The sequence below is a fragment of the Sabethes cyaneus genome, chromosome 2 (assembly GCF_943734655.1).
Source record: "Sabethes cyaneus chromosome 2, idSabCyanKW18_F2, whole genome shotgun sequence".
Lineage (NCBI taxonomy): Eukaryota > Metazoa > Arthropoda > Insecta > Diptera > Culicidae > Sabethes > Sabethes cyaneus.
Genome location: NC_071354.1, coordinates 163,063,718 through 163,090,098, shown reverse-complemented (window position 1 = coordinate 163,090,098; position 26,381 = coordinate 163,063,718). Strand labels below are relative to the sequence as shown.

Below are 26,381 nucleotides of genomic sequence, written 5' to 3'. Positions count from 1 at the left end.
GCAGTCAATATTTTCTGCCGCGTTCGTCGACTGATACTCCGCAGGTTTTCGAGCAAAAGATTCAGAAGGTTTCATCGAGATTCATGCCCACTTATTATTTAGCTAGTTATTTGTTTATATAATAAAAATTCGTTGTGAAATTTGATTAGATTATGTTGGATTTCAAGCGATTTCCATTTGGAATAAACAATGCCGTCATTCGCATATTTTTCATACATTCCTATCTGGAGTTTTCGAGTTTAAAATCAATAACAAAGCATCTAAAGGTTTCTGAACCAGCTTATACATTTTCACACACACACGAACCATGCCATACACGCCATACAATACCCATGTTCATATAACGGGTGCGCTAAATTCAAGGCTGTTCTCTTATGGACGCAGTAGAAACCAACTCGGTTTCTCGACACTATAGCTACCTACCATAGCGCTATAGCGTCTGATTTTGGCATCAGTTCCGTTTTGGCTTGGTTCAATTTTGGCACGCTCCTTATGTGTCACGATACCGGTTTGGAGAGAGGTGTGCCGAGCAACTGAGTGGTTCTGCCTTCTGCGCCTGTGCTGCTTTTATTCGATCTTCTAAAATTGAATTCAGTACGACAGCCAGCGTTCGTTTAGAGAGTTGTGGGCAATTTTGCAGAGGTATTTTTTGCGGTGCATCTTTCAAAGTGTCAGCATAATTTGAAGTTTTGCAGAAAGGAAGAGGTTTGATTTTATTTTTCAATCGCAGCGTTTGGCATTTAATATTTACGATATTCAATATTTTAGATGATGGCAAATGTAGGTCGAGTCGTTGAAAAATCTAAGAGGAATAGTTTGACGTTGGAGCAAAAAGCACAAATTGTACAACTGCTGCAAGAAAGAAAACACACAAAATCAGATCTTGCTAAGTTTTTCAATGTAGATAGATCCACTATCAGAAAAATCGAAATCCAGCAACAAGAGATACTGCAAACAGTTTCCGTCGGCGGTACGACGAATAACTTCAACCAAAGAAAGTACATTACTACCGGGAAATACAGCAGATTAGAACAAATCTTGTATGATTGGTATCTATACATGTTAGATCAGAATAAAACAGTCACAACAAGTGACCTGTTAAGCAAAGCGAAGGAACTCGCTTGCACATTGAATATAGGAGCAAATTTCAAATGCAGTGAACGGTGGGTTCGCAATTTCAAGAAACGTTTCGCTTTATACTCGACCATCAACAAGTTAGACAAACATCAATCGACGCTGGATGGTTCGGAGAGCTTTACTTATCATACCGGCATTGATAGTGTTTATGATTATGGTCATTCTGAAAACAGTACAGACGAATATTTACCTGTTGAGGAATCTTTAGTTATAGAGGAATCGAAAGTAGCCCTAGAAGAATTGAAGGTCGCTAATGATGCTAGTAACACTAACAGTTCGGTGGAGAACGCAGAAATTGTACAAAAATTAAATTTTATTATTAAGTGGGCTGAAGATAATCAAATCGAGCCAGAACATATAATAAGCCTCAAGAAGGTTCTCACATTTGCTAGGGAAAAGTGTAATACAGATAATGAAGTTAATGTAGTAACAAGCTAATCCTGTCGATTGTAAGTTAGATTAAAATGTAATTATTAGAATGTTCAATATGAATTTTTTTGGGAAGCAATGTATGTGCCTTGCAATATAAGACCGAGATAGAGTTATTTTCCTTTCACTAAACTAGAATGACGTTTATCAAACAGTTCCAAGGGTAATATCCAGACTTCATTTTCGTTTTTTTTGCTCAGTAGTTGATCATTTGACTAAAGCGCCTCAGTGAAACAGCATACGAAACACTGGTGTAAGGAGCAATTGTTATCTATAATATTGTAGAAGACAGTATAGTATTATCAGTTATATTTAGGGCGTTATGGGGCTGCTACCCTATAAATCAGCGCTCTTTTTCCTACCAACGCGGTAGTGAATAACTCTACCGTCGTCCTTTACACTAATTTTTAGAATTGAGCAAAAGACTGAGCACATTAACTTTTAGACTGAGCAAAAAAACCCGAAAATGAAACCTGGTAATATCCTGCTTTTTGGCCGAATGTTGCCCGATTTCCAACAGTTAAGTTTGCTTATCGTTGTAGGGGAGCACGTTACTTACTTACTTAATTGGCCTAACGTCTTACGACACGGCCTGCGCAGTATAATTTCTCCATCTGTTTCGGTTCATGGCAACTGATCTCCAGCACGTTGCTAATACTCTTTCGCCGTTATTGAGTTCCATGACATCTTGAAATAGCCTCCCAGTTGGCTTCGAGGTATGACGCTGGCCTAATAAGCCGGTCGTCGTATGTTCGAATCTCGGCTGGGAGAGGCTGTTAGAGTCAATAGGATCGTAGCAACTGGCCCTGCAATTGTCCTGTACTCTAACAGCTGGCTGCGAAGTCTATCGTATAAAAACAGAAAGTCAAGTTTCGATAACGGAATGTAGCACCTAGGCTTTGCTTTGATATCTTGAAAAGCTGCCTCCTAATACACAGTGTAAATTTAAGTGGATTTTTTTGTGTAACTATATGAGGATAACTACAACGGGTGAGGAAAATTTTGCCATTTATCCTAAGTTTTCGTTTCAACAACTACAGCTTCAGCACAAAACAGAAGTAAAAGCTCGCACAACGCGACGATCGAAAAGTGGTAATAAAACGTTCTTTGGTTGGTATTGATTTTTATTAGAGAGTGGTTTTAAACCTGGAAGTTCATTCGCCACTCAAAAAACGTACTTCGATTTTGTCTTTCTTTTGGAAGTTTTTCAAATAGAATAAAGTTTCTCTCTACCGTCAGATTCGCTAGCTGCATTTTATATATTCATCACTTTCCTATCGAAAAGTGATGGACTCTTTCATTAAAAATTAAGCATTTTTCGAGTGTCATTATCTACAATTGAATCAGGTCAAATGCTTTGAAGTATATAAGTATATTATTCATTTGAAACCAGTTTGAGTTTTAGATAGTTTTCTAAACTATTTTACAAAGTCGGCCGAAGGGTATTGGTATTTCATGAATTTTTTCTATATGTGAATGTTTCTAAAATTTGAAGTTTTTGACCCGCAAGATGTATCAATCGATTTGAAACATGTTAAATTTCCTCATACTCCTATGAGCCTGTGGAACGTCTACAAATTTAAATAACATTTCGATTTCAGTCGAACTCATTCTACTATTTATAAATATTGAACTGTTAGGCTCCGCGATTCATTAAATCATTTAATTTGATTATTGAAAAATGCCATTGTTTGCAACCTAAAATTGAACTACAGGGGGGCCTCAAGCGGAAACGAGACGTATCAACTCGTAGCAGATTTTTAGACCATTTTAGACCAATCGCTGATTGTCCGAATTAAAGTGCTTTGCACGCATGAAAAAACATAAAAAGGACACTCAGCGGTGTTGCCAAGAATAACATATTCATCATTTTTGCTAAAACTGCTAGGCAACCTGTGAAAAGTATCGAAAGTTTGCTAAATAGAAGACAAAGAAACCAGTTGTCACGTCTCGTCTCAGGCATCAAGCTCCATAGAATGCTCACACAAGCACATAATTTTCACTAATTTCAAAGCTGCATATGATATCGTCGACCGTAAAGCAATGTTGCGTATCGAGCGAGAAGTCAACCATGCTTACTCAAATGCGAAAGAGCATAAGAAACATACCATTCAACGCTTACGCCGCACAACCAGGCGTCAAAAAAACAGCCACCGGTGCTGTGTGCAGACATTCTGCTACTCAAACACTCGCGCACGAACATCCTCACATCGTCTTCCTGCATAGCTTATTCCCGAGTCAAAAAAGTCGTGGGGAATCAGTTGTCCGTGAGGTTGTAGGCGCACTGGGATACAAATTTTGCATTACTTTTTCTTTTTCTTCTTCATCTTCGCCCTTGATTTTACTCACGGTCGTGAGTAATCGGTACCAGCAAATCGGGCTGCAACGACAAACGGCGAGCGACGACTGTAGCTGTTAGCTAAACACACAGTCACAAAAACTCGTTACAATGCATGAAGAAATAAGGGCAGGAGTTTCAAAAAGATGCTTATGCCGGCGTGTTCGTTAGAATGAGTACGCGTGTGGGAGAAAACTAGACCACACGAGTGTGGGCTTCGAAACACTGCCGTAATGAGCCATAGTTTCATGAACGAGAACGGTTTTTTCGAAATGCTTATTAAATTGATGAAGGTTACGTTGAGTGGTACCGTGGGTGGTAGTACTGTGTGCGGGATACAGGTGGATTTTTGAGTTTATTCAACAAATGCTACAGGGTGTTTTGAACCGAGCGGATATTAAAACGCGGGCACAATCTTCAACAAATCTGGTAAATTCATCCGCTTTACCGGTGATATGGATATTGTCGGTAGAACATCTGTGGCGGCTGAATAGACTAAAGCGTGAAGCACAGAAGATTGGGTTTAAGGGCTGTCGGTATTGGGCACTTTGGGTGAAAACCGGTATTTCGGTATTGGCGAATTAGTAGGAATCAATAGAAATGTTGATGTTTTTCAGTAAATGTCTTCATTTTCAGTATTGTAGCAAAGTAGAATTTAAGCAGATATAATACGCTTAGCGATTTATTTCTCTTGCTAGAACGGATTTTATTGCCAACGCTTCTAACAATTGCAAAAAACTTTCGCTTTCCCTCTTTAGCATCGTTCACCTTCTCTTCTCTATTATCAATCCCACTATTCGTATAGTGGCTTGAAGATTTCATTTGCTCGTTTAATCAATGTATCACACAAAAGATTTGGAAAATATTCCAAATTTTTTCCTGGCAGATGCTCAAAACGTGCAAAAAAACCCTGAGTTCTGATCAGGGCCCGCCATCGTCGAAACATACTTTCATACACGAAGGGACTTCATTTGTTTCATTTGTTGAACAGAACTTTTAAAGCTAGCTTTAGCTGAAGTTATTGACTGTTTCAAATAACGACGACTGACAGTGAGCCACGATTTGTTGAGTAGGTCAATTATAATATGCGTTAAATTGTAGGAAATGTTACTCAATATTAGAAAATACCAGAAATACCGGTTTTTTGCCTTTCTAAAACCGGTATTTCGGTATCCAAAAATTGGCCGGTATTACCGTTTTCGGTACTACCGGTACTACCGGTTAGAGGAGCTTAGGGTAAAGATTAAGAGTTGGAGGTAATGGACGATTTTCTTTATCTTAGCTCACTGGTGTTAACGAATATTGCAATGACACCAGCCATGAGATTCGGAAGCGTATTATCAGTGGAAGTCGTGCTTACTAAGGGCTTCACAAGGTAGGGGGATTTACGACTGATCGGAGTATTTGAGAGACGAGTGATGAGATCGATCTTCGACGCGCACAAGAAAACGGAGGCGAAGGCTTAATCATGAACTCACGCAGCCCTACGTCGAACACAGTATTCAAAAGTTGGCCAAAGGTGGACGCATGCTGTAGGGAGGGCATGTTTCAAGAATGCCGAACAATCTCCATACGAAGATGATATTTGCTTCAAATCGTAATGAGCGAGATGGTTAAACTAGCTGGTGCGAAATCTGGCGGCGAGTACATAATATCCAATAAATTGAAGAGCGGTAGTCCATAACCGAATTGAATGCAAAAAACTGCCTTGATGAGCCCCCCTTCCAGAAGGAGACCCCTCGAACCGTCATAAGAAACTTCCCCGCGCTTGTAAAGCTAGCATCGTACCATTATAAGGTCCGGTTATACTGGAAAAACTGTGTATTTTCCTCGAATGTAGGTAGTTTTATTTCCGAAAATTGATTTATTAACCAGAGAAATGTGTTTCCTTTCGATAATTTTTTTATCTTTTGGTACTTTAAACCATCGTTTCATTTCCATTTATTTTTTTTTGACAATATGCTAATGCTAATTCAAGCTCATCAATCAATTTTTTCAATGAAAATCATCCAGCTAGTAGTTTAAATCAGTAACATCTTTCACGAGCCGGAAATAAGTTGATTTCATCACATCCCTTTTTACGATGGTATTATCCTCTGGCATGTGTTACTATCGGCAACAGCGTGGAAAATAATGCTCTAGGGTGTATAAACATCAAACCTATTTCCTCAACGTATAACTTTTCCCGTAGAAGAGCATTGCTTGCTGATTTTCTACATGAACCCTCCAAGATTGAGCCCACAGTAAACAGCAGTAATAAGCCGGGAACAACGTCGGATTCCCTCCCTCTATGCCACCGAGCAAAGTACTGCAAAATCCACTTTTATTAGCACAAGGGCATTCCGACCGATATCCGATCCCACTTTCAGATTCTTATTTGCATACTATCATCATTATCATAACCTTTAAATCACTCATGGCAGCGCCGTCTTGTGGGTAGTAACCTACTGGATCAGTGCAACGTTAGACTGGTTCAAAGCTCTTGATTTCCAGATATTCTTTTGTAACGCAATTTGCAATTAAATTTTATAAAAATTAGTTGAAGTACGCAAAATTTTTCAAGAAACATGATAAAAATCATGTTAGTTATATAAAGAGACATATAAATCCATATATCTCCAAGCTGTTGCTGCGAAACAAGTGGGTATAGTTTCTTGTTGCCGGTTGCTGCTCACTTCAGAAGCTCATTCAACCGTTCGATCCTGTACACTCCGCTTGCTTTAGTGGTTTTATTTCTACAAGGCTTATTTGGTCTTATGAGCAGTACATGCTCGACAATCCGACAATCCGGCTCGCTGCAAGTTGTGCTAGGATATTGAAAACCTTTTAGCAGATCTGTACTGTTTTGCGTCGGCAGTAGTAGTAGCTTCATACGTTGGCAAAATGTGGCAAGTTTACGTTCTTCATTACCTTTAGCTGTGCCTATGTTGAGATTTGATTCTCACATAGGTAGTGCAATGTCTTGTTTACAGTATGAGTCGACTAAGCAGTAGAGTTTATGTTGCTGCAGGTGGGCAGTTTAGGGGTGGGAGAACCAGTATTACCTGTGGGCTCGAGCCAAGGATATATACGAAGTTTGAGAAGGATGGTTTGTTGCTGTGACTATTAGGATGGGAGAATGTTTTCTGTAGACAAAGTGTCTAATCTAAATGGCGTAATGTACTGACTCAATTGAAGCACGAAATACGTGTTCTAACAGATCAAATTGATGAATCAAACAAAAGCGTACGTCTTGCGTGCGCTAGGTGTTTTCTCGCTGGAATGGGATTCTTATTATTAATTACGGTAATGGTGGTTATTTCTACTTGCGCTTTTCATTTTGAAATGACTCAATCGATCCAAATAATCCTAGCTACGAAAATTTCTATTATGTTTAGTAAAGATTTGTGAATATAGTTTAAGCACAGATAAACAGACATAACACTCGTTTTCCATTCATCGTACCGATAAAACCGTCATTTCAAATTTGGGCTTAGTTGGGAATGTCTCCGTTTTGGTCAAAGTGGCGCTTTTTGACGAAAGAAGGGGAATTCCCCATAAAAAATACTTGCTACTTCGAGGGACACCCATATTGCTATTTGATATTTGGGAATGTCGATCATAGATGGTGCTAGTGTTCAGGCTAAATGTGAGGTACGATAATTTTTGTTGATTTTTCTTCCAAGAGTTATGTCTGTTTGTCTGTGGTTTAAGCTTCCACTTAGAAAGGCCGGAAATACGTCTTCTGCCTTATCTCGTCTGCTGCGCGTATTTAGTCGTCTGCCCAGGTCAGCTGTCTGCTCAAAACCACAGTTGTGAGATTAAACAGCCGGGAGCCACGTAGCATCGCACCTTTTAGTTTAGCTACTCAATCTTAAGGGTAGAGCATTATCGGGTATGGCCACGTGAAGGCGCTAGGTACCAGCCTGGGATGACTATAGTTATGCTGGATGCTTCTTCATTGCGTTCACCATTTCATACCTCGATTTGTTTACGCTACGGTCTCAATCTGCAAAAATAACAAAGATGTAATTGACAGAGTAATCTGGCGTTTAATGCTTTACAGAAGAGGATCCTGTTAGCTTCAGAACTTTAAAAACCAATAATGAGGCACCACTTTAGAATCAGAAAAGGTGGTTTGCTCAGCACGACTTTAATCGAATTCTTTTTACCTTCGTTATTATATATAAACAAACTTCTAAGATATAGAAATTTGTCGGAAAACGCGAAATAGAACCGAGGCCCGGAGGGCCATGTGTCATATACCCATTGATAGAGTTCGACGAACTGATCGCGTGTGTACGTGGATGTTTGTGATGCTCGTGTTAGTTATCTGTTTCGTGGAGATGGCTAAAATGATTCGCGCGCTGTTACTTTTGTTTCGTAGGTGCTGTTGCCTAGTAGATCATTATTGAATTCGTTTACAAGTTATTAGTAAAATATTGAAAACTATATGACATGATTTTCTCAGAAACCTCTTAACCGATACGAACAATCTTAATATCAAATGCTTAGACTTGTGCAACTTCTACTGATTCAATACTTTGAAAATTGACAAAAAGGCTGTACTACATGGGAAAAGGAAGGAATGGGAAAGGAAGGAACAACGCGCGCGTCAGCGATTAGATTTCATCGATTACAAAAACTTTTCGCGATCATCATTATAGATTGTCGTTAGGAAAGCGTGTGAAGTATTTGGGCCTGAATTCGATTCGATGATACGAATATTACGCTTTGGATATTTATTTCTGTAAGTAAAGCATAAACTAGTCCCGCGCGAGTCCACCGTATGGACGGAAAATGCTGCATCCGTCTTGTTAGAAGAGGTTGACGATTTATCACGAATGTTTTGAATTGATTTAACATTTTCTTGCAAATTCAATAAAACGATATCGAGGAGGTCATCAAAATCACGCGTTCTAATTAGTTTACCGTTTACCGTTACATTAAAAACTTCACTGCTCGACGAATTTACCGCTTCTAATCTCTAATATCACACTAACGCAGCCAATTCTTGAAAGCATGCTGGATACTGACGATTACTTGAATCAATCATTTTTTTGTCAACGGCCAGGCCAACTGTGCAGTAGAGATGGTCGGGTTTCATATTTTCCATGCCCGAACCCGACCCGAGCCCGAAAATTTTTTTGCTGTCAAACCCGGACCCGACCCGAACCCGAATTTTTATTTTCTGTCAAACCCGAGCCCGACCCGAACCCGAAATTTTATTTTAAGTCAAACCCGAACCCGACCCGAACCCGGATTTATTTTTTTCGCTAAGCCCGAACCCGACTTGAACCCGAATTTTTTTTTTCGGCTAAACCAAAACCCGATTCGAACCCGAATTTTTATATTATGTTAAATTTGATCCCGCCCTGAACTTGAAATTTATATTAATTTTTATAAAACTCACACCTCGATTTAAATCTCGGAAGTTTTCTTTTTGTATTCTATATAACGTTCGAGCTCTAATATTCATTTGAAATTATAGGTTTTTATCACCCTTCTATTTCTTTTGGAACTGAATTGAAAATTCTAAAAAATTAAAGTATACACTAGAATCGTTTCTTTTACTTTTCACGGGAATATCTCTTAAGTTTTCTATGAAACCTGTAAAAAGCGAAAAGAAAAATTTACATGAAATATTATTTTGAAATACTTGGATCTTGTTTCATTATGTTACACCGGTATCTAATAGCCGAAAGCTAGTTCTTATTCTAAAGCACTAGCACCTTAGTTTAAAGGTAGCAAACATAAAAGGGATTGATTTTACCACTAAACATACCGACTTTACTCTACAAATATTTTTCGCGAGAAGACCGGAAATCCCGCGATCCCCCTTCCAGGCAGAGCTGCCATAAATACAGATATTTGTGCATGCATAAATTTGGGACTACCGTTTTCTCCGGAGTATTTTATTTTCTCGATCTAATTTTTAAAAAACATAAATAGTTTATACTAAAGTACTTTATACTTTAAAATTCAGGAACATTAGTTAGAGCCAGAAATCACAGCTACTGAAATAATTGAAGGGTCCCAAATTTATGCATGCACAAATATCTGTATTTGTGGCAGCTCTGCTTCATGGTATGTTCAGTGTTCCTGAACAGTTCAGACAACTAAACTTACAACTATTCCGAGGCACGAAACTTTTTGGAAATCGGAGTAGAAACCAATAATCTTTGATAGCCGACAATTTTAGTCTTCTGTCAGTCCACCCTATCACTAGTTTGAGCGCAGTTATGACATGATCCAACTAACGAATTTTGGCGAATTCTGGAATATATAACTTTTGGTCTAAACTCGATCTAAAACTGAAAACACTAAACCGTCTAAAATGCAACCAGTCCAGTGTAGCTGATATCTGAGTGATGCTAAATATCATTAAAGTGGAGATGGTTCGGTTTCTCATTACCCATACCCGAAACCCGGACTTATTTTTTTCGCTAAGCCCGAACCCGACCCGAACCCGAATATTTTTGTTTCTCCAAACCCGAACCCGACCCGAACCCGACACCTAGTAAAAATGCCAATCCGAACCCGACCCGAACCCGACGGGTTCGGGTTTTTTTCGGGTTTCGGGTCTGAAAACCCGAGACCCGACCATCTCTACTGTGCAGCATGTACCGCAGAGAGAATTCCAAGGAATCAAGTGGAATCAGAAATAATACCTAATTCCATTAAACTCCTTGAAATCAAGGGGAAGGAAGAGACCGGGTATCTCTCGTACCACACGGTTCCCTTAAGGATAATGATTTATCCACAATCGTTGGGAGTATCTTTGCTAATAAAGGTTAAGCGATACTCCGGCCCCTGGGGGATGAACTAATGGGATTTAGACCAGAAGCCTGGCTGCAATTGGCCAAGGACATATAGTCTTATTTCGCTCTCTGAAAATAGGTTAGTCTACGAAAAATATTAGTTTAAATAATATAACACTTGAAAATAAAGTCATGTGGCTTAATGGTTGCCTAAAACTACATTTGTAAGGTTAGGAACTGAAAACCACACGACCCGCTCCTCCTAGCTTGGCCAGTGGCCACTCAATTATACAAATTGAAGTGTTACCAGATATGGCCATGTGGAGGCGTTATGTTGGGCGCTTTTTGCTAGATGCCTTCGCCATTTCATACCCCACTGCTCCGCGAATTTAACGTTTCATAACAAAAATCATGCTAGTAACGTACCTGGGCTCTCGGCCACCACTGCCAGGAACCCCTACATTATGCTCTTTCCCTGAGGTAAATATTACAAATTACTATTCGAAACTGCTGACTCGAATTTAAACCTGCGTAATTGTCGAGACTTCGGAAAAATGTTGTCAGTTTGTGCAACGAACGAGGTACGAAAGCAAACGATGCTGATCCCTTGCATTAAAACGCTAAGAAGCTGAACACCTCAGCACCATTAACGAAAACTGAGAATAATAATTTGCTTCATGAATGATTAGAACAAAATTAAATTAAGAATGTTGATCATTGCGAAACAATTGCAAATTCTTGGCGATTTTTATGAAGATGTAGATCATTTCATTTTATACAAAAAAAAAACAAGTAAACAAATCACACATAGCTAATTGGCTTACAATACCTGACAGCAAAAACCAGGAACAGTGAAACCAATAAAGCACTTAGTCCCAATAAATAGTCCCTAAGTTGATAAACATTTCCTCTACCAACGCAAAAATTTGATCAATTTAAATATTTAAGAACAATTTATTGATATGAATCAAATAGAAGCATTACATCACAGGAATTTATGCTTAAGTTACTGTTACCGATAACCAATAAACTAGACTTTCCGCAGGCTATATAGGGTATTGTCGTTAACGTCGGGCCACTGTTATTGTCGGTCCATCACGATTTTACAGTTTTAGTAACTCATGATATCTATGATACAACCATTGTAAAACTTCTTACTGTGATAGCTAACTTTTCACAATATTGTGAGTTTCAATCGTGTATTCAAAACACCCGTACTGAATTCAGTGACTAAATCTTATAAAAAAAGTTTTCCATGCGCAATAAACTTTTCTTCAAGAAATGATTCATGAAATGCAATTATCGAGATAAATTTTGAAATTGTATGAAGTGTGTTGTGCTGCACACGAAAACTATAGAAAAATCCCCTCCAGTAAGGTGTTTGGGAAGGCTAAGGTGAAATACTAGAAAAGCGCTATTTGTAATGTCGTATGTCTTAGATTTTCTGCGGTAGCCCAACCTGTACAACATGGCCAACATTTTTTGTCATCATGTAAATTCCTATAACTTTTTTATTTTTCAAGCAGTCGGTTCAAAACTTTCCGGAAATATACCTTATTCTTAGACCTTTGCAACGATGTACTTAGATTTTCAAAATTTCTTTTTGAACGAAAGTTATGGGCGAATTCCAAAACGTGGTCCCACCACGACGACACTCCCCTATGGTAAAAATGAATATTTTCTTTTACAACTTACTTTTACTTGTAGTTACTCTAATCAGAGAACAATGTATCGAAACTTAAATCCGATTTGCCCCGATTCTGTTCAAATTTCGTAAACTTATTCTTTTTCCAAAAATTTTTCATTTCATTTGATGTTTGAGATGCCTCTGCAGGGTCCTGGTTTTTGCAGACCTTTCTGTTTTTAAAATGCGTAATTTTTGGACCACTGAATCGACTTTCATGGTTTGATACCAAATGATTTATTATATTTATCATTTGTTATGTATCTATCGGGGTGGCTCATGCTATTTTGTGTATACCCGAGATGAGTACGAAACACATTACTCGATCCATTATAGCTCTAGTTAGTCGCGTTAGTTTGTCCGAAAAACCGTTTCTAACATTATTTGCCAGAGCTGGGTTCGATCGACTATATCGTACGCTGCTTTGAAATCTATAAAGACGTGTTGCGTGGGCACGTTATACTTCCGACATTTTTGCAATTTGATCCGTAGTTGCTAGAGCCCCCGTGAAGCCCGCCCTATAATTCTCTACGAAACCTTGTGCTATCGGTGACAGCCGGCGTAACAGGATCTGGGCGCGATGTCAATTAACCAATTCAGTATTATCAAACAGACATAACAAACTTGATCCCTATCACTACTAGGTGGAATAAACCAAAAAAATTATTTTGGAGTCGATGGAGACACCTTGTTTACCATAATTGCAGTTAAAAAGTGAAATGTATCAGTGATTGCAACAAAATAATATATAAATCCTATTGAGCATGGATTAGATGAGAAAATACTAAAATTTAAAAAAATATTTGTAATCAATGTTAGTTAGGGGGACGGTTGAAAACTGTCATACAAGTTTTGACCGAAGAGTCCCAAAATTTGTTGGTGCTTTACAAAAGGTCTTAGCTCGTGGACTTCCCCGAAGACTCCAATGAAACTTCTCAAATTTTTACGGACACTTTATTTATTTTTTAACATTTATCGAACATTGTCTATGTCAAAAATCATATCTTAAACCAACATTTTTCAACAAACTATATTTTGATGGTTTGTGGAAAACTCTAAAGATACATCGGAAAAACAGTTCCTTATTTTACCTTATTTCGAATTTCGAATATTCTTTTAATAAAACACCTGAAAAGTTTTTCGTTTCTAAATTATTTGGCAGTTATCAAATCAAACATTTTGCTCATTTTCTTGTTTACTCGAGCGCTAATTGAGACACTGAATAATAGTTTATGATTAATCTCTCTATAAAATAGTATAAATAATATTGCTGACTAAATCAATCGAGAAACATTTCTATTGAAGCATCCAATAATCAATTTCACTATCATTTCCTTTCACATAAAATTCGCATAATTTACGCCAAACATATCATGATTTGTCTAACCTATTCTATATCAGCCGACCTTTCAAGCGTTCCATTCATCCGCACGTTGATCGGTGATCGAACTGAGGAAGCTCCCTCTTCCATTGCCCTACCCATCCACTGTCATGTCCTGATTGTGATTGTGATAGATCTCGTACGAAGGAACCGGAATACATATAATCCCCAAGCTATGATAACAGCAGCGGCTTGCCATGCCTCAATGATTACGTACCTGTGAAAAGAGTACTTTTTTCACATCGACCCCTTTTAATAATAGGTTGATTCTCTCTTTTCCAATACACTTGGCTGGTTGGCTGGCTGTAAAGCTGTTTTGGGCCGGTTGACTGGTTTGATATGCCATTGCCGTTGTTTATGTCGATCCGTTCGTGTGTCGGTCATGTACATCTAACCTATAAGCGCCGTAGTCGTTTGCTAGCATGTTTTCATGCTTCGACGATGACGCGCGTTCATGTGCAGACGCTTCGGGTTCGGGACATTATACATAAACCCCGTGCTCCGTACTAGTTCTTTTTATTGTATTAATTATATTCAAAATCACTCCACCCGGTATGCTTAGAGTCGACAGATCTGCCCGCAGACGTGGGCCCATACCTGGTCCGACCGGGTTGAACTCGTTCAGTCATCTGGCGGAATTGTAAGTGATCGGACCAAATGGTCCAGCAAGCGGTGCTTGTCGCGGGCGCGCAAAGTGATGGACAATCCTGGCGGTGGATGTAGGCTGATGGTGTAAAGTAAGTGTGGGCGGAAGTGATTTTAGTGCAGTTTTTCAATGAAAAAAAAGGCCGAAGAATATTGGAAACAAAAACGTGCCGTGCATTGTGCGAGAAATTGAATGGGGCGACGCCACGTGGGCGGGATTTAACGATGGTGCAGCTAAAAGAGTGTTCAGATTCACGGAGAAGCAATTACGTTGTTTGTGCCTTGCTGCGAAGCTAAAAATCAATGTAGATTTGTGTGGAAGTGGATGCAAAAATGAACGCCTACATGCACACAATACCCGAGAACACACCATGTTGCAGAAATTGTGAAAGAAAAGCCCATTTTGAATTTGAATGCAATTGTGAGTCGTCCGCTAGCGCATTGTGATTGCACATTGCTTTACTAGTATTTTTTGGTAACACGCAGTCTTCTCGTTTTCGACTAAACTTTTTTCGAAAATTTCCATTTACATTTATGGCTGTACTAATTATCAGGATTTCCACTTTTTGCAACTCTTACGGTTTCAGTAATTATGCAAAGTTGAAAAATAATCTTATATGTTTGAAATTGTCCGTATAACTCTTTGAGTTTGGGCGGATGTTATGGATGCCTAAAACTCATCCAGAAAATTTACCATCCAGATAACTTTTATAAAACGATTAACAATGCGTAAATCAAACCAGATAAAATAGGCAATTCGTAATTCAAATTTTTTAACTTTGCTGAAGACTTTGTTCTAGGGGTTTAACGGTCAACGTTTTGACAAATATGTACTGCCGAATGTTTATAATATTTTACAAGAGGGTTTACCTTATATCTATTAATTGCCTGTTGAATTTCAAATATACCAGTAGCTTGTTCAATGAGTTAGATCGTGTAAGATTTAAATGAATGTCAGTGCCATCTAAGAGATTTTAAGGCTTTTACTAGAGTGTTATAAAGGTGTACAAAGTGTAAACTATGCAGGGACAGCGAATGCAGTCCTATCGTGTCAAGATATTCGGGAAGAGCTCTCTTTGTCGAAAAACGCAAGGTGAGTCTCACCAGTGGCAGTAAGCAATAAAGTGCAATCATTGATAAGCAACTTGTTAATATATTATTGCTTGACTAGCCTTTAAATTTGGATTAACTAGATAGTGGCCGACTAAAGAATATCCCACAGCACCCTAGATCGCCAATAAGTCTATTGTGGAATTTAGAATTACTGTGCACTTATCAGTACTTGTCACACTATTGCACTGCACAGTTTGTTGTTTGCAGACAGGAATCTATATATAGTACAGTTACTCACGTAGAGCACATAAAACGATTAGTTTATCAGGATTTTTATTTCAGTCACCACTCAAGTGGTACTCAACACGCACCTTTAAGTTGTGAATGTCGTCACCAGGCTGCTGTTTACTAAAAGATGGTATTCTAATATTTACCCGTGACCAGCTTATTATAACCGACGACACTAGTATTTTGTAAAAGTTTTCGAAACTATCGTCACAAGATTTTTTGAATGTATGGTAGCATTCACTGCTACCGTCCAAAATAAATGGTATAACTCATTGTTATTATCGATTTTCTTCTCCATGGGAAAGTGGCACAACACTGCGGGAAATATTTTTCTTAGGTAGCACGATATGGGTGTGTAGTTTGCGTCGAACGACCGACAAGGCGGGAAACTGTCCAGCAATAGCTGCTAGAAAGAGAAGTGATTTGCTTAAAATAGGTTTATATGATTTTTATAGACGATAATCGTCACGAAGGTGAATGAGATCTATAATATTATGAATATTAAGAATCGAGCCACGTGCTTATTCAACAGGCCAGCCATCGTCGTTGCTAGAGTTTCTTAAACAGATGAAGCCAGGGAGTGTGATGCTTTCTAATCTAATCTATGATGTACCGCAAAGAGAATTCTAAGGAATCGAATGGAACCAGAAATGATACCAAATTCCATTCAACTCCTCAAAAATAAGAAGAAGGAAGAAAGCGCTGAACTCCCGTACCAAATGCTTCCTTTATTATAGATTTACTTTCGTTGGGAATATCTTTGCTAATGAAAGTTGAGTGATACTCCCGACGCTCAGGGATGAACTTATGGCATTTAGATTAAAAGCCAGGCTGCAGTAGGTCTTATTTCGCTCTCTTCAGTGGCATTGAATACACTAACTTTCAAAAATATTAGTTCAAATGTAATGCGGATAACGCTTGAAAATGATATGTGCTTTAAGGGTTTGCCGAAAACTGGAAGAACCGAAACCACACGATTCCGCACCTCCTAGTTTAGCTACTCAATTACAAATTGGATTATTTCCAGGTATGGCCACATGGAATCGCTAGTGGGACAGCATAATTTTTAATAGATTTGTAAAAATAGTTGACAGCTTCAAATATGTCTAAAAATTTTCGAGGCAATACTGGAATCTACGAATTTTTATCCATCTCAAAGAGGAAACAATATTTAAAAAAAATCGAGGTGTCCTATTTCCCTAGAAAACTCCAAGTGAAATTTTCTCCGACGTCGCTTATTTAAAAAATTCGTACCTCTTAAACTAATCATCATAACAAAAAAATATTCATGAACTTTCTCAGAACTCATAGCCAATTATTATCTGTAAAAAGTGCTTCGCAAACATTTTCACGAGATAGATTGTAGTTTTTCTGACTTTTCTGACATTACTGTGAAAATTTTTATGAAAAACATTTTTAAAATGACATTTTTCCTGGATTGCTGAAAGAATTTACTCCCAGATTTATTGGAAATTTTTGCTTTACGATGCATGACTCCTGAAAAATGATTTTTTCAGTAAGTAAATATTCAGGAAACTCGAGTTTTTCGACTGTTGTCCAGAATCAACAAAAACGTTATCGTAAAATTTATCACTAAGTTCGGAACAAACCTGATATGATAATTTTGAAAAAATGCCCGAGTCTGAACTTCGAGCCTCTCCCTTCCTGGGATGCACAGTTATTAATACATCAGTCCTAAATAAACAAACTGATCAGGTCTGCAAAAAAAACAACTCCGTTCGTCTATATAATGTGATTATTATTTGGTTTAAGGTTTAATCTGTTCTGCTTGTCAGGGAAACGCTGTAGCATTGCTGCAATGAAGATAATGGTCCCGCAGGGTTCTTCTTTGAAGTAGCATGCCCGTTTTGTGTATCTATCTAAATTATGATGCAATATATAAATTTTGTAGATAGCTCTACTTTAGTAAAGCAGTTAATTAAATGTTTTTGCAGTTAATTAAACGTAAAGCAACTGTGAGAGAAGGGTGAATCTTGAGGATATTTTTAATGAGGGGATCAAAAACACACACGGTTCATTAGGTTTATCGATTCTATTCAGGTATGTTCTAACAGGCCACGTGCTGCTTCGTTGTCCTTATATATTTGATAATATTTTCGTTGGGTCGCTTGATGCATTCTCCATATGTATGTATGCTACATAGCTCGGACAAAGTTTGTTCAGTGGACGAAATTAATAAAACTCCCACCACTTAGTCGATTAAGTGATGCGATGGTGCATTGAACTTGCTGATGGTTATAACTGTATAGCGAAAAGGCGTTTATTTCCTTTTGATTATTTGATGGACGATGATAGTGATGCTTCACGAGGTGCTAAAAAGCGCTTGTAAGTGGAGCAAATAAGGAACATGAAACATCGTCGCAAATCTATACTTCGTGCTAATTGGATGAATGGGATATCGGACATTAGTCTTTCCTATAGCAGCGTCATTAGTTACGTGATAAAAGTGTACTAATAACCGTTTAACGCGCGGCAATGTTTAGCTGGTGCGGAATAATTGCGCCTTAAATAAATGACTTAAAATTAACTGCGATAAGAGCACTTAGTCACGCCCAATTATAAGTTCTAAAGCAATAAAAGTGTGATTTCTCTTTCCTGGTGTCTTAGCGTTCTACGACAGCACTCACCGCCACGTTAATTATCAACGCACACCATTTATCACCGACAACAGTAAATACTTCAATACTTCAGCCAGGGCACTCCACATGCCGGGTACACACCTTCCGTCAGGGTAAAAATTCGTCGTTGTTTTGATCAACGTTTATCAATAGTGTTTGATTAGCGGCAAAAGTGTAACCAACAACAGCAATAACAGCAATATAATAATCATTACTTTTAATTAACAAGCAACAGTGTTCTCTTGATGTTGAGCAATGGCAGTGCAGACTTCGACGCAGAATTTTGACGTGCTTTCATCTGTGAATGGTAAGCTAGTTGTATTTTTTTGTAATGTTGATAAAAGTATTTGCTGTAAAATAGTTTGTAATCAAAATTTGTATCATCGATGATCTTAAATTCAAGAATGATTAATGCACAAAACAGGAAAATATTGGACTAATGCTTAAAGCTGATAAGAGCTTTGATGGTTTTGTACTGACCTGGTACTTGTCAATAATGTGCTTTGATTCCAAAACCTGCAAAACATAAAAAACGCGCTCTGATGTTGACTTGTTGGTTTTCTGACGTGATTAAAAATGGCATTCGAAAAAATGGCGCCACTCGTGTGTTTGTAACATTTTTTCTTGTGTGTAAAAATTACTGAAATTTTGACTTAAGTTGAAAGTTTTATCAAAATCGATTGCGTGATTACAATGATGGCTTCGGAAAAAGAAAAATTGCGCAATTTTTTTTGTCACTCACTTCAAAATACAAATGCTTCTTATCGATGGATCGGCAAACAGCTGAGAATGGTGTATTTCACCGTATTTAAAGTGACCAAAACGTTCCAGGAGCATCAAACTACCAAGTGAATGGATGTTAGCGCTGGAAACGGGGTATCGCTGATCCAAAGAAGGTCAGCACGGTAGTTAAACAATTCAAGCGTCAATCCAACATTATGATTCGGGATGCGGCAAAAAGGCGAAAGTTACGGTGTTTTCCCGAACAGGAGAAATACCTGATCCAGATATTTTTGGGGTGAATAACTGCATATCTGAATTTGGTATTGATGAGCTTGACATAAGAGGTAAAATAGCTAAAATAATAGCTAAAAATGTTCTACAAACACTTAATAACTGGTTTTGTTTTTGCAATATCTAATTGATGTATTATATCTCAATGAGGCATTTACAGGTCATTCTTTGTAGTTTCATAGCTGATTCAGTAATTCATTTGGTATAGTAAAGCAAAGCCTAGGTGCTACATTCCGTTATCGAAACTTGACCTTCTGTTTTCATACGACAGACTTCGCAGACAGCTGTTGGAGTGCAGGATAATTGCAGGGCCAGTTGCTACGATCCTATGGACTCTAACTCAAATTCGCTTATTTTCTTTTGCTTATATCTTCGTATTTAATTTAGAAAAAAAAAACTATTCTACATTTTCATGGGAAATCATCTGAGGAATCAGAAAAAAATTAGTTTTTTGCGGCAGTGCTGCCAAATACTTTTATTTTTGATCTGAAAACTAAATTTGTAGTTTTCTCTCAATGAGATGGAATATATTTCAACTTACATTAATCTAATGAAAAATGATTTAATTTTGCTGATATTCTTCGTTAAACCAAGTTACCCAATCTCGCCTAAAAGCATCATTAGAAAGCAGATTCTAGTGAGCAGTACCCTATAACAAATAATGTATTGCTATAATGCGACGATGGATGGTACTGGAGAACCAAAAAAATTCTCGTTCGAGAGCTTTGAAACGCGTGCAACTTATTCTTCAAATATTGAGGAAAAGAAAAGTTCATTATTTTAAACAACATAAAATAAAGCTAAACATGCACGTAGTTTGTAAAATTCAGTAAGTGAACATAAAAATGTTTTTGGAAATGGTTAACTCGAGAGTATCTGTTTAAATGCATATCGAATACTAGCGGAAACACTGAAGAGAGACTCGGCACCGTTTATAAAATAGGGGAAAATTGAAGATTTGAATAGTTTTAGTTTGGCGTCTGATTTTAGCATGTTGGTTGCTAGCTATTGAAGCCTTAGAACGCTGGTATTCTTGGAACATATAGAATTTAGATCGGTTAGGATAGGATAAAACCGAGGTTTGAACAGCAAATTGCCGAGAGTCTTATTAAATTATCGTTCAGATGTCTCACCATTACTAGCACCCAAATAAATTTGAACATCATCAGTGTGCATACTAAGTTTTAATATAGCAGATAAACGATTGATAAATAATGAAAATAGTAAAGGTCCTGATATGGAGCCATGAGGCACTCCAGATGCTACGTTAATTGAATTAGAGTTATTTTCGTTGATTAAAACTACCTGAGACCGGTTGGACAATATGGAGGCACAAATCTTGCACACGATTGTAAGGAACGTACTGCTCTATGTCCGACTTGGTTCAATTTTGAAAACCCAGTCAGTTTCTTGAAGTTTTATCGTTGTTCTACACTTTATTACTAAGTGAAAATTGTTTATTGTACTTCGCTTTCATTGTTTACATAACGCTCTTATCTATAAAAGTCTGGCAGAGTTGAATTGGTAGACTGTGCGACCTATGAGCAACGCTGATTAGGACCATCTCAAACCAAACTACACAAAGAACGTGCGGAAATTAACGCAGCACGAACTCAAAAGAATTATTCAAACCATTATAACTTATCCTGCACTACAAGAATTGCAAGAATACTAAAAATAATTTACGTTCTTACGTTACGTCCTAAACGAAACCTCATGAATCAATATCGTGTCATAAACATTTTTCAACATCACATACTAAAAGTTGACTTCAGTTCGACTACATTCTTTGATGGCACATAACGCGTTCGTCGCTCTGCTTTCTACAAAAATTGATTAATCAAACCTAACAGTTTGTCCGATAATCACGAACACCGATATTGCCAATAATGACTGTTCACGGTTTCATAGCCCATGCTTTTTACTCTTTGTCTGTACATTGGGGTCAATGTGACCTCAGGCTACTTTGAGAAGCTATAGCTTTTTTATTTTTCAATGAATTAACCTATTTCTTTGCAACTAGGTGTGTCTACCGGAGATCTTTTATTATAGAAGTTATTTGATCAAACTTTGATTTGATGTGACTTACGTTTTACGACAGTTTTATTCAAAAGTTTACTTTGTCTGTACATTGGGGTCAATTCGACCCCAAAATTTAAACTGCTATATCTCAGCGAAAAATAGACGGATTTCTGAATTTTCAAGTGTCTTAGAAAACCAATTTAATAAACTAAATGAATTATGAATGGCGACTTGGCGTGGGGGACTTTTTACAAAGAGGGGCTTTAGTAAAAGTAAATCGAAGATATCGAATTTTTTCAGATTTGTGACGTTTATATCACGAAATCCTTACTACGTAGAACGATGAACATGAGATCTTCAAAGTTACTTGTAAAATTTTACGGAATTTGACCGCTGGGTGGCGTTAATGCGAGAATAATCAACTTACTCATGTAAATCGTTCTTGCTCACGGAAAAAATGAACAAATAGACAAGATCTGCAGTGAATATGGTCTTGTGAGGTGACAGATAAAACCTATGGCTAGTAGTGTGGTTCAGGATTTGATGACTAGATGGCATTAGTGCTCCATTTATTTTTAAATTTTTTATCGCAATTTAGAATACTGACTAGATGTAAGATTTTTGTCTGCGGCATAATTGTTCAAATAGTCGAGACCACTCTATTTTGAACATTTTAGAAAAAAAAATTCAATCACCAGGCGCCATTTTTTCCGGTACTATGTTCAATTTTTGCGGATCGTTTTAACATACATCCCGGCTGAATCGGTACATTATCTGGCTATATAGTATTGCGAATTAATGTTACTAGTTTTATAATGCCAACTAATGTCGAAGACGACAACCCCTAATCGAAACAATATGTTCATACGCAATAAATAAATCAAAACAAAAAAGCACACTAGCGCCACATAGTGATTAAATACTGTGCTAAACTGTCTATCATAGAATGAATCTAGTCCATCTGACCAATTTTGCCGAAGACAAGAAACTTGCATGTCATCCACTTGTCTGCGACGAATATTTATAAAATGGTACACGTACACCACCTGGTGGATGAATTATGAACCGTACATCAAGGTTTTATCTGCCACCGGACTATGTTCACTTCATATCTTGTCTATCTAATCAACTTTAGCGAGAACAAGACTAATACTAATTTACACGAGTAGAACCCAACAATTTGAGACCTAATGAGATCGATTTTTCCAGATAAACGCCACCTAGTGAGCAAATCCTATAAAATTCCACAAGTAACAGTGAAGATCTCGTGTTCGCATATATTTTTGTTGAAGAAGGCATCGTTCTAGGTGGTAAGGATTTCGTGACATAAACGTAACACTCCTTGTAAAAGGCCCCCCACGCAAAGTCGCCATTCATAATTTTATCATTTAGTTAATTAAATTACCTTTTCAGAAATCCGTCCACTTTTCGCTGAGATACAGCAGTTTGAATTTTGGGGTCAAATTGACCCCAATGTACAGACAACGTAAGTTTTTTTTGGTACAGACAGAAAGTTTAATATCTCATACCTATGTAGCAACTAACTATGATATATTACGCAATCAAAATAATTAACAAAACTTTCAAAATTATCTGGGCGTTTAGAATAATACTGCAATACGAGACATCAGTTGAATATTTCGATTCGGAACGAACGCAGGAACGGTTCCGGTTTGTTCAACTGAGAAATTCAATATTTGCTTTACTTTAATTCACGCACTAGCACATATTTTCACACATACGTATGCGTCCTCTATTCGTAAGAGCCTCGGAAAGCTATATTTTATCACCTGATGCCGACATGAAGAACATTCTTTATCACTATCAGCTGCCGCCGCAGGTACAACCGACAAGTTTCTTGTGCGATACGACATCTAAGTACATACTTCGTTTTGGAGAGATTGATACAGATATAATGTTTTACTAATAAACAGCTTGTTCAACTGGAATGTGGGTTCCTTGCTACTGTATGATGATATGACACACCGATGAGTAGACGGTGTAAAAGAAGATAAGAGCTCCGTCATCATATGGAAACAAAGCTGTGATTGCGTGCTTGGAATTGTACATTTTCAAATATTGAATTATCACATATTTTTTAATTGAAGAGGTATTATTCATTATTACTCACTTTTATGATATCAGGAAATGAATAAAAACACAACAAATAAAAACGTATGATTCTTATAATTTCTGAAAAGACCGATACACAAATTGTAAACTAAATCAGATTTCCAAAATTTCAAATTTCGGCATATCATTATTCAAAAATTGTTGCATAAATATGAACTATCTTAATTTTCAATCACAAATCTTTCCGACGAATTTACCAACAAGCTTTAAACTTATATTTAGTTAACCGAAGGAGTGCAGCAAATTAAAAATACGAAACGACTTTTTATCTTCATTCGTAATAACACGATGCTATCTAAACTTGGATGCTTTCATAATAGATGGCGATCGGTGTAATTCCTCATTGATACTAATCGGATTTGTCCGGCTAAAGTCAGCTTTGAAGTCGTTGACCGCCAACGCTCACGCTGCTGTATCGATTTAGTCGATAAGCCTTCAACGCTAGCAAATCGTGCATCATAGCCATACACGCTAATTCGAAATAGCATAATCGGGAAATCTAGAACAGGTTTCGCACTTACCAAGAAAAGCCGACGCAGCTCAAAATCGTACAGTAATTGAAATGTCATTCATCGAAATCGTCAGCCATGAAGTAATATGCTTTTCTATTTAGGGTAAATGATTATACTTGAGCTAGATGGTTTTGAGCAATGTGCGAGCTTACACCAACCAGCTTACGGAAACCAGTCTATACCAGATATCAGACATTAAACTAGAACTTTTAATCAATAGATTACGGTGTGCATCTGCCTAACGGGTAGAAAATACTTACTATTACCCTAGGTAGGCGGTTATTTTTGTCTGCTGCTCATATATTTTCCAGGTTGAATGTGACACATACAGCAAATCGCACGTCGTTTGACGTGTTAATTAATTTTCGTACAAATGACATGAAGGAGAATTCATGTCGGTTCAGGTCGGTTAATTTATTTAAATCCTTTTCGAGAATTTGTCTATCGTCTATTCGTGTCATCTCATATAACATGTCAGTTACATGCTTGTATTACATATATAGGGTATGTTTGGTGTGTATCAAACTCCGCTTAAAATGAAATGCGGATAATCTTATAAAAAATTATGAACAATCTTGAATCATGCTACGGCGTTGTTTACTTTTTCAACATTATAAATTTTTTCAACCGAAATTGTGATTGTATTTGGCTCTTGCATGATAGGAACGTAAAAGAAATAAAAAGCAGGGGAAAATTGTATAATTTGCCTTATTCGAAATCGCACAAAATTATGGATAGATGTGCAGATTTTAAACCACAGCGTTACATCCATCTGCCCGATAGTTTAGGAACGTTCACAATTTGATAGGTTTGATGTTGAATTTATGTCAAAGATGATTAATAGTGAGACATTATAATGACACTTGATATTATTATGCATATAAATTTATAATGATTTTATTTTGTACGGTAGGGCTACCACTTGGCGGCAAGAAAAACCTGCTAGTTTTGCAAATTAATACCCTTAAGTACTTCTCAACTCATTGAATCTCAAGATGCATTTTGTTCTTCTCTCCTTTCTGATTACAGAACCCCTAGTGAACCGGTACGCCTCACGCAGGAAATCAGTGTTCGCGGAGACATACGATCCAGAAAATGACGACGATGATGACGGAGCAAGAGCGATATTTCCCAAGACGGACGAACAACGGGCACGATTGTGTGATTCAGTCAAAAATATCCTGCTATTCCGGTCGCTCGATAAGGAACAGGTCAGTAGCTAGTTTGTTTTGGATTACTTCATAGCGCATTCGATTATCTCGGGGACACGATTATACGGGGAATCAGTTATGCGTGTGAAATTATTTTTAAATGTTTTATTTCAAACGTAAATTTCATAGTTTTCGTTTTTCATGATGAATCCATATTGAAAACTTTTGAGTCACCTCCCTAAAGATACAAAGCTGCTTCCTTATTTTTTATCTGCGCATAATAAAATCCTCAAATACCGGATTCTTTCTATTTAAAAAATGGTTGCATGCTATGATTCATAATGCATCAACATCATCACCCACGTCATCCATCATCATCATCAATCAATTTCATCATCAAATCATCTTCATTTCATCATCTTCAATCATCATCTCCCTCATCAACCGAAGGGATCTCCACCTTATGTGCATTATACAAACTCTTCATGCCAACCTGCTCGTGCCTCGTGTGGTCGTGCCAATCTCCTCGTTCGTCCTGCAATACAAGGCCGATGAGCAACACGGATTCATGCCAATGCGCTGAACGCTCACCAATCTACTGGCACTACTTCGTACATAATGGACTGGTTCGACGACCGTTCTCAGGCAGACGTCAGCTACACAGACCTCTCTGCTGCATTTGATAAGCTGCATCATCAAATCGCCGTTGCTAAACTGGACAAACTCAGAATTGGACGGCCGCTGCTCCACTGGTTTAAATCGTATCTATCGAATCGTCTTGTTAATGTTTCTATCCACGGGTCTTTTTCGCCGGTTTCCACCACTTTCTCCGCAATTCGACAAGGTAGCCATCTCGGACCGTTGTTTTTTGTCTATTTTAACGTCAACATAACGCTTAAAGTTTAAAGACTCGGCTTGGCTTGCGTTCGCCGACGGTTTGAAACTGTTCACAAAAGTCGATGACTCATCTGATACTCTTGCACTCCAGGAGCAGCTGTCGATATTCGCCGAATGGTTTGAAAACAATCGTTTATTTCTGAACCTCGACAAATGCGAAGTGATTACGATCTCGAGAAAGTTGAATCCCGACTATCGTCTAGATCTAGATTGCGTCAAAGATCATGGGATACTACTCGACTCAGAACTGATCTTCAAACAACACGTTTCTTTCGTTGTCGACAAGGCTTGCAGGAATTTGGGATTTATCATGTGTAT

At 37.7% G+C, this 26,381-nt stretch overlaps 1 protein-coding gene across 8 annotated transcripts in view; it reads left to right on the top strand.

Annotated features, from left to right (window-relative positions):
* Positions 1-26,381, top strand: part of LOC128733957 (cAMP-dependent protein kinase type II regulatory subunit) — a 121,529-nt gene that overhangs the window by 79,669 nt on the left and 15,479 nt on the right. For all 8 annotated transcript variants that reach the window (XM_053827872.1, XM_053827874.1, XM_053827870.1 and 5 more), the window contains one exon: positions 25,045-25,226. In XM_053827872.1, coding sequence (XP_053683847.1) covers positions 25,045-25,226 — 182 coding nt within the window. The remainder of the gene's footprint in view (positions 1-25,044; positions 25,227-26,381) is intronic.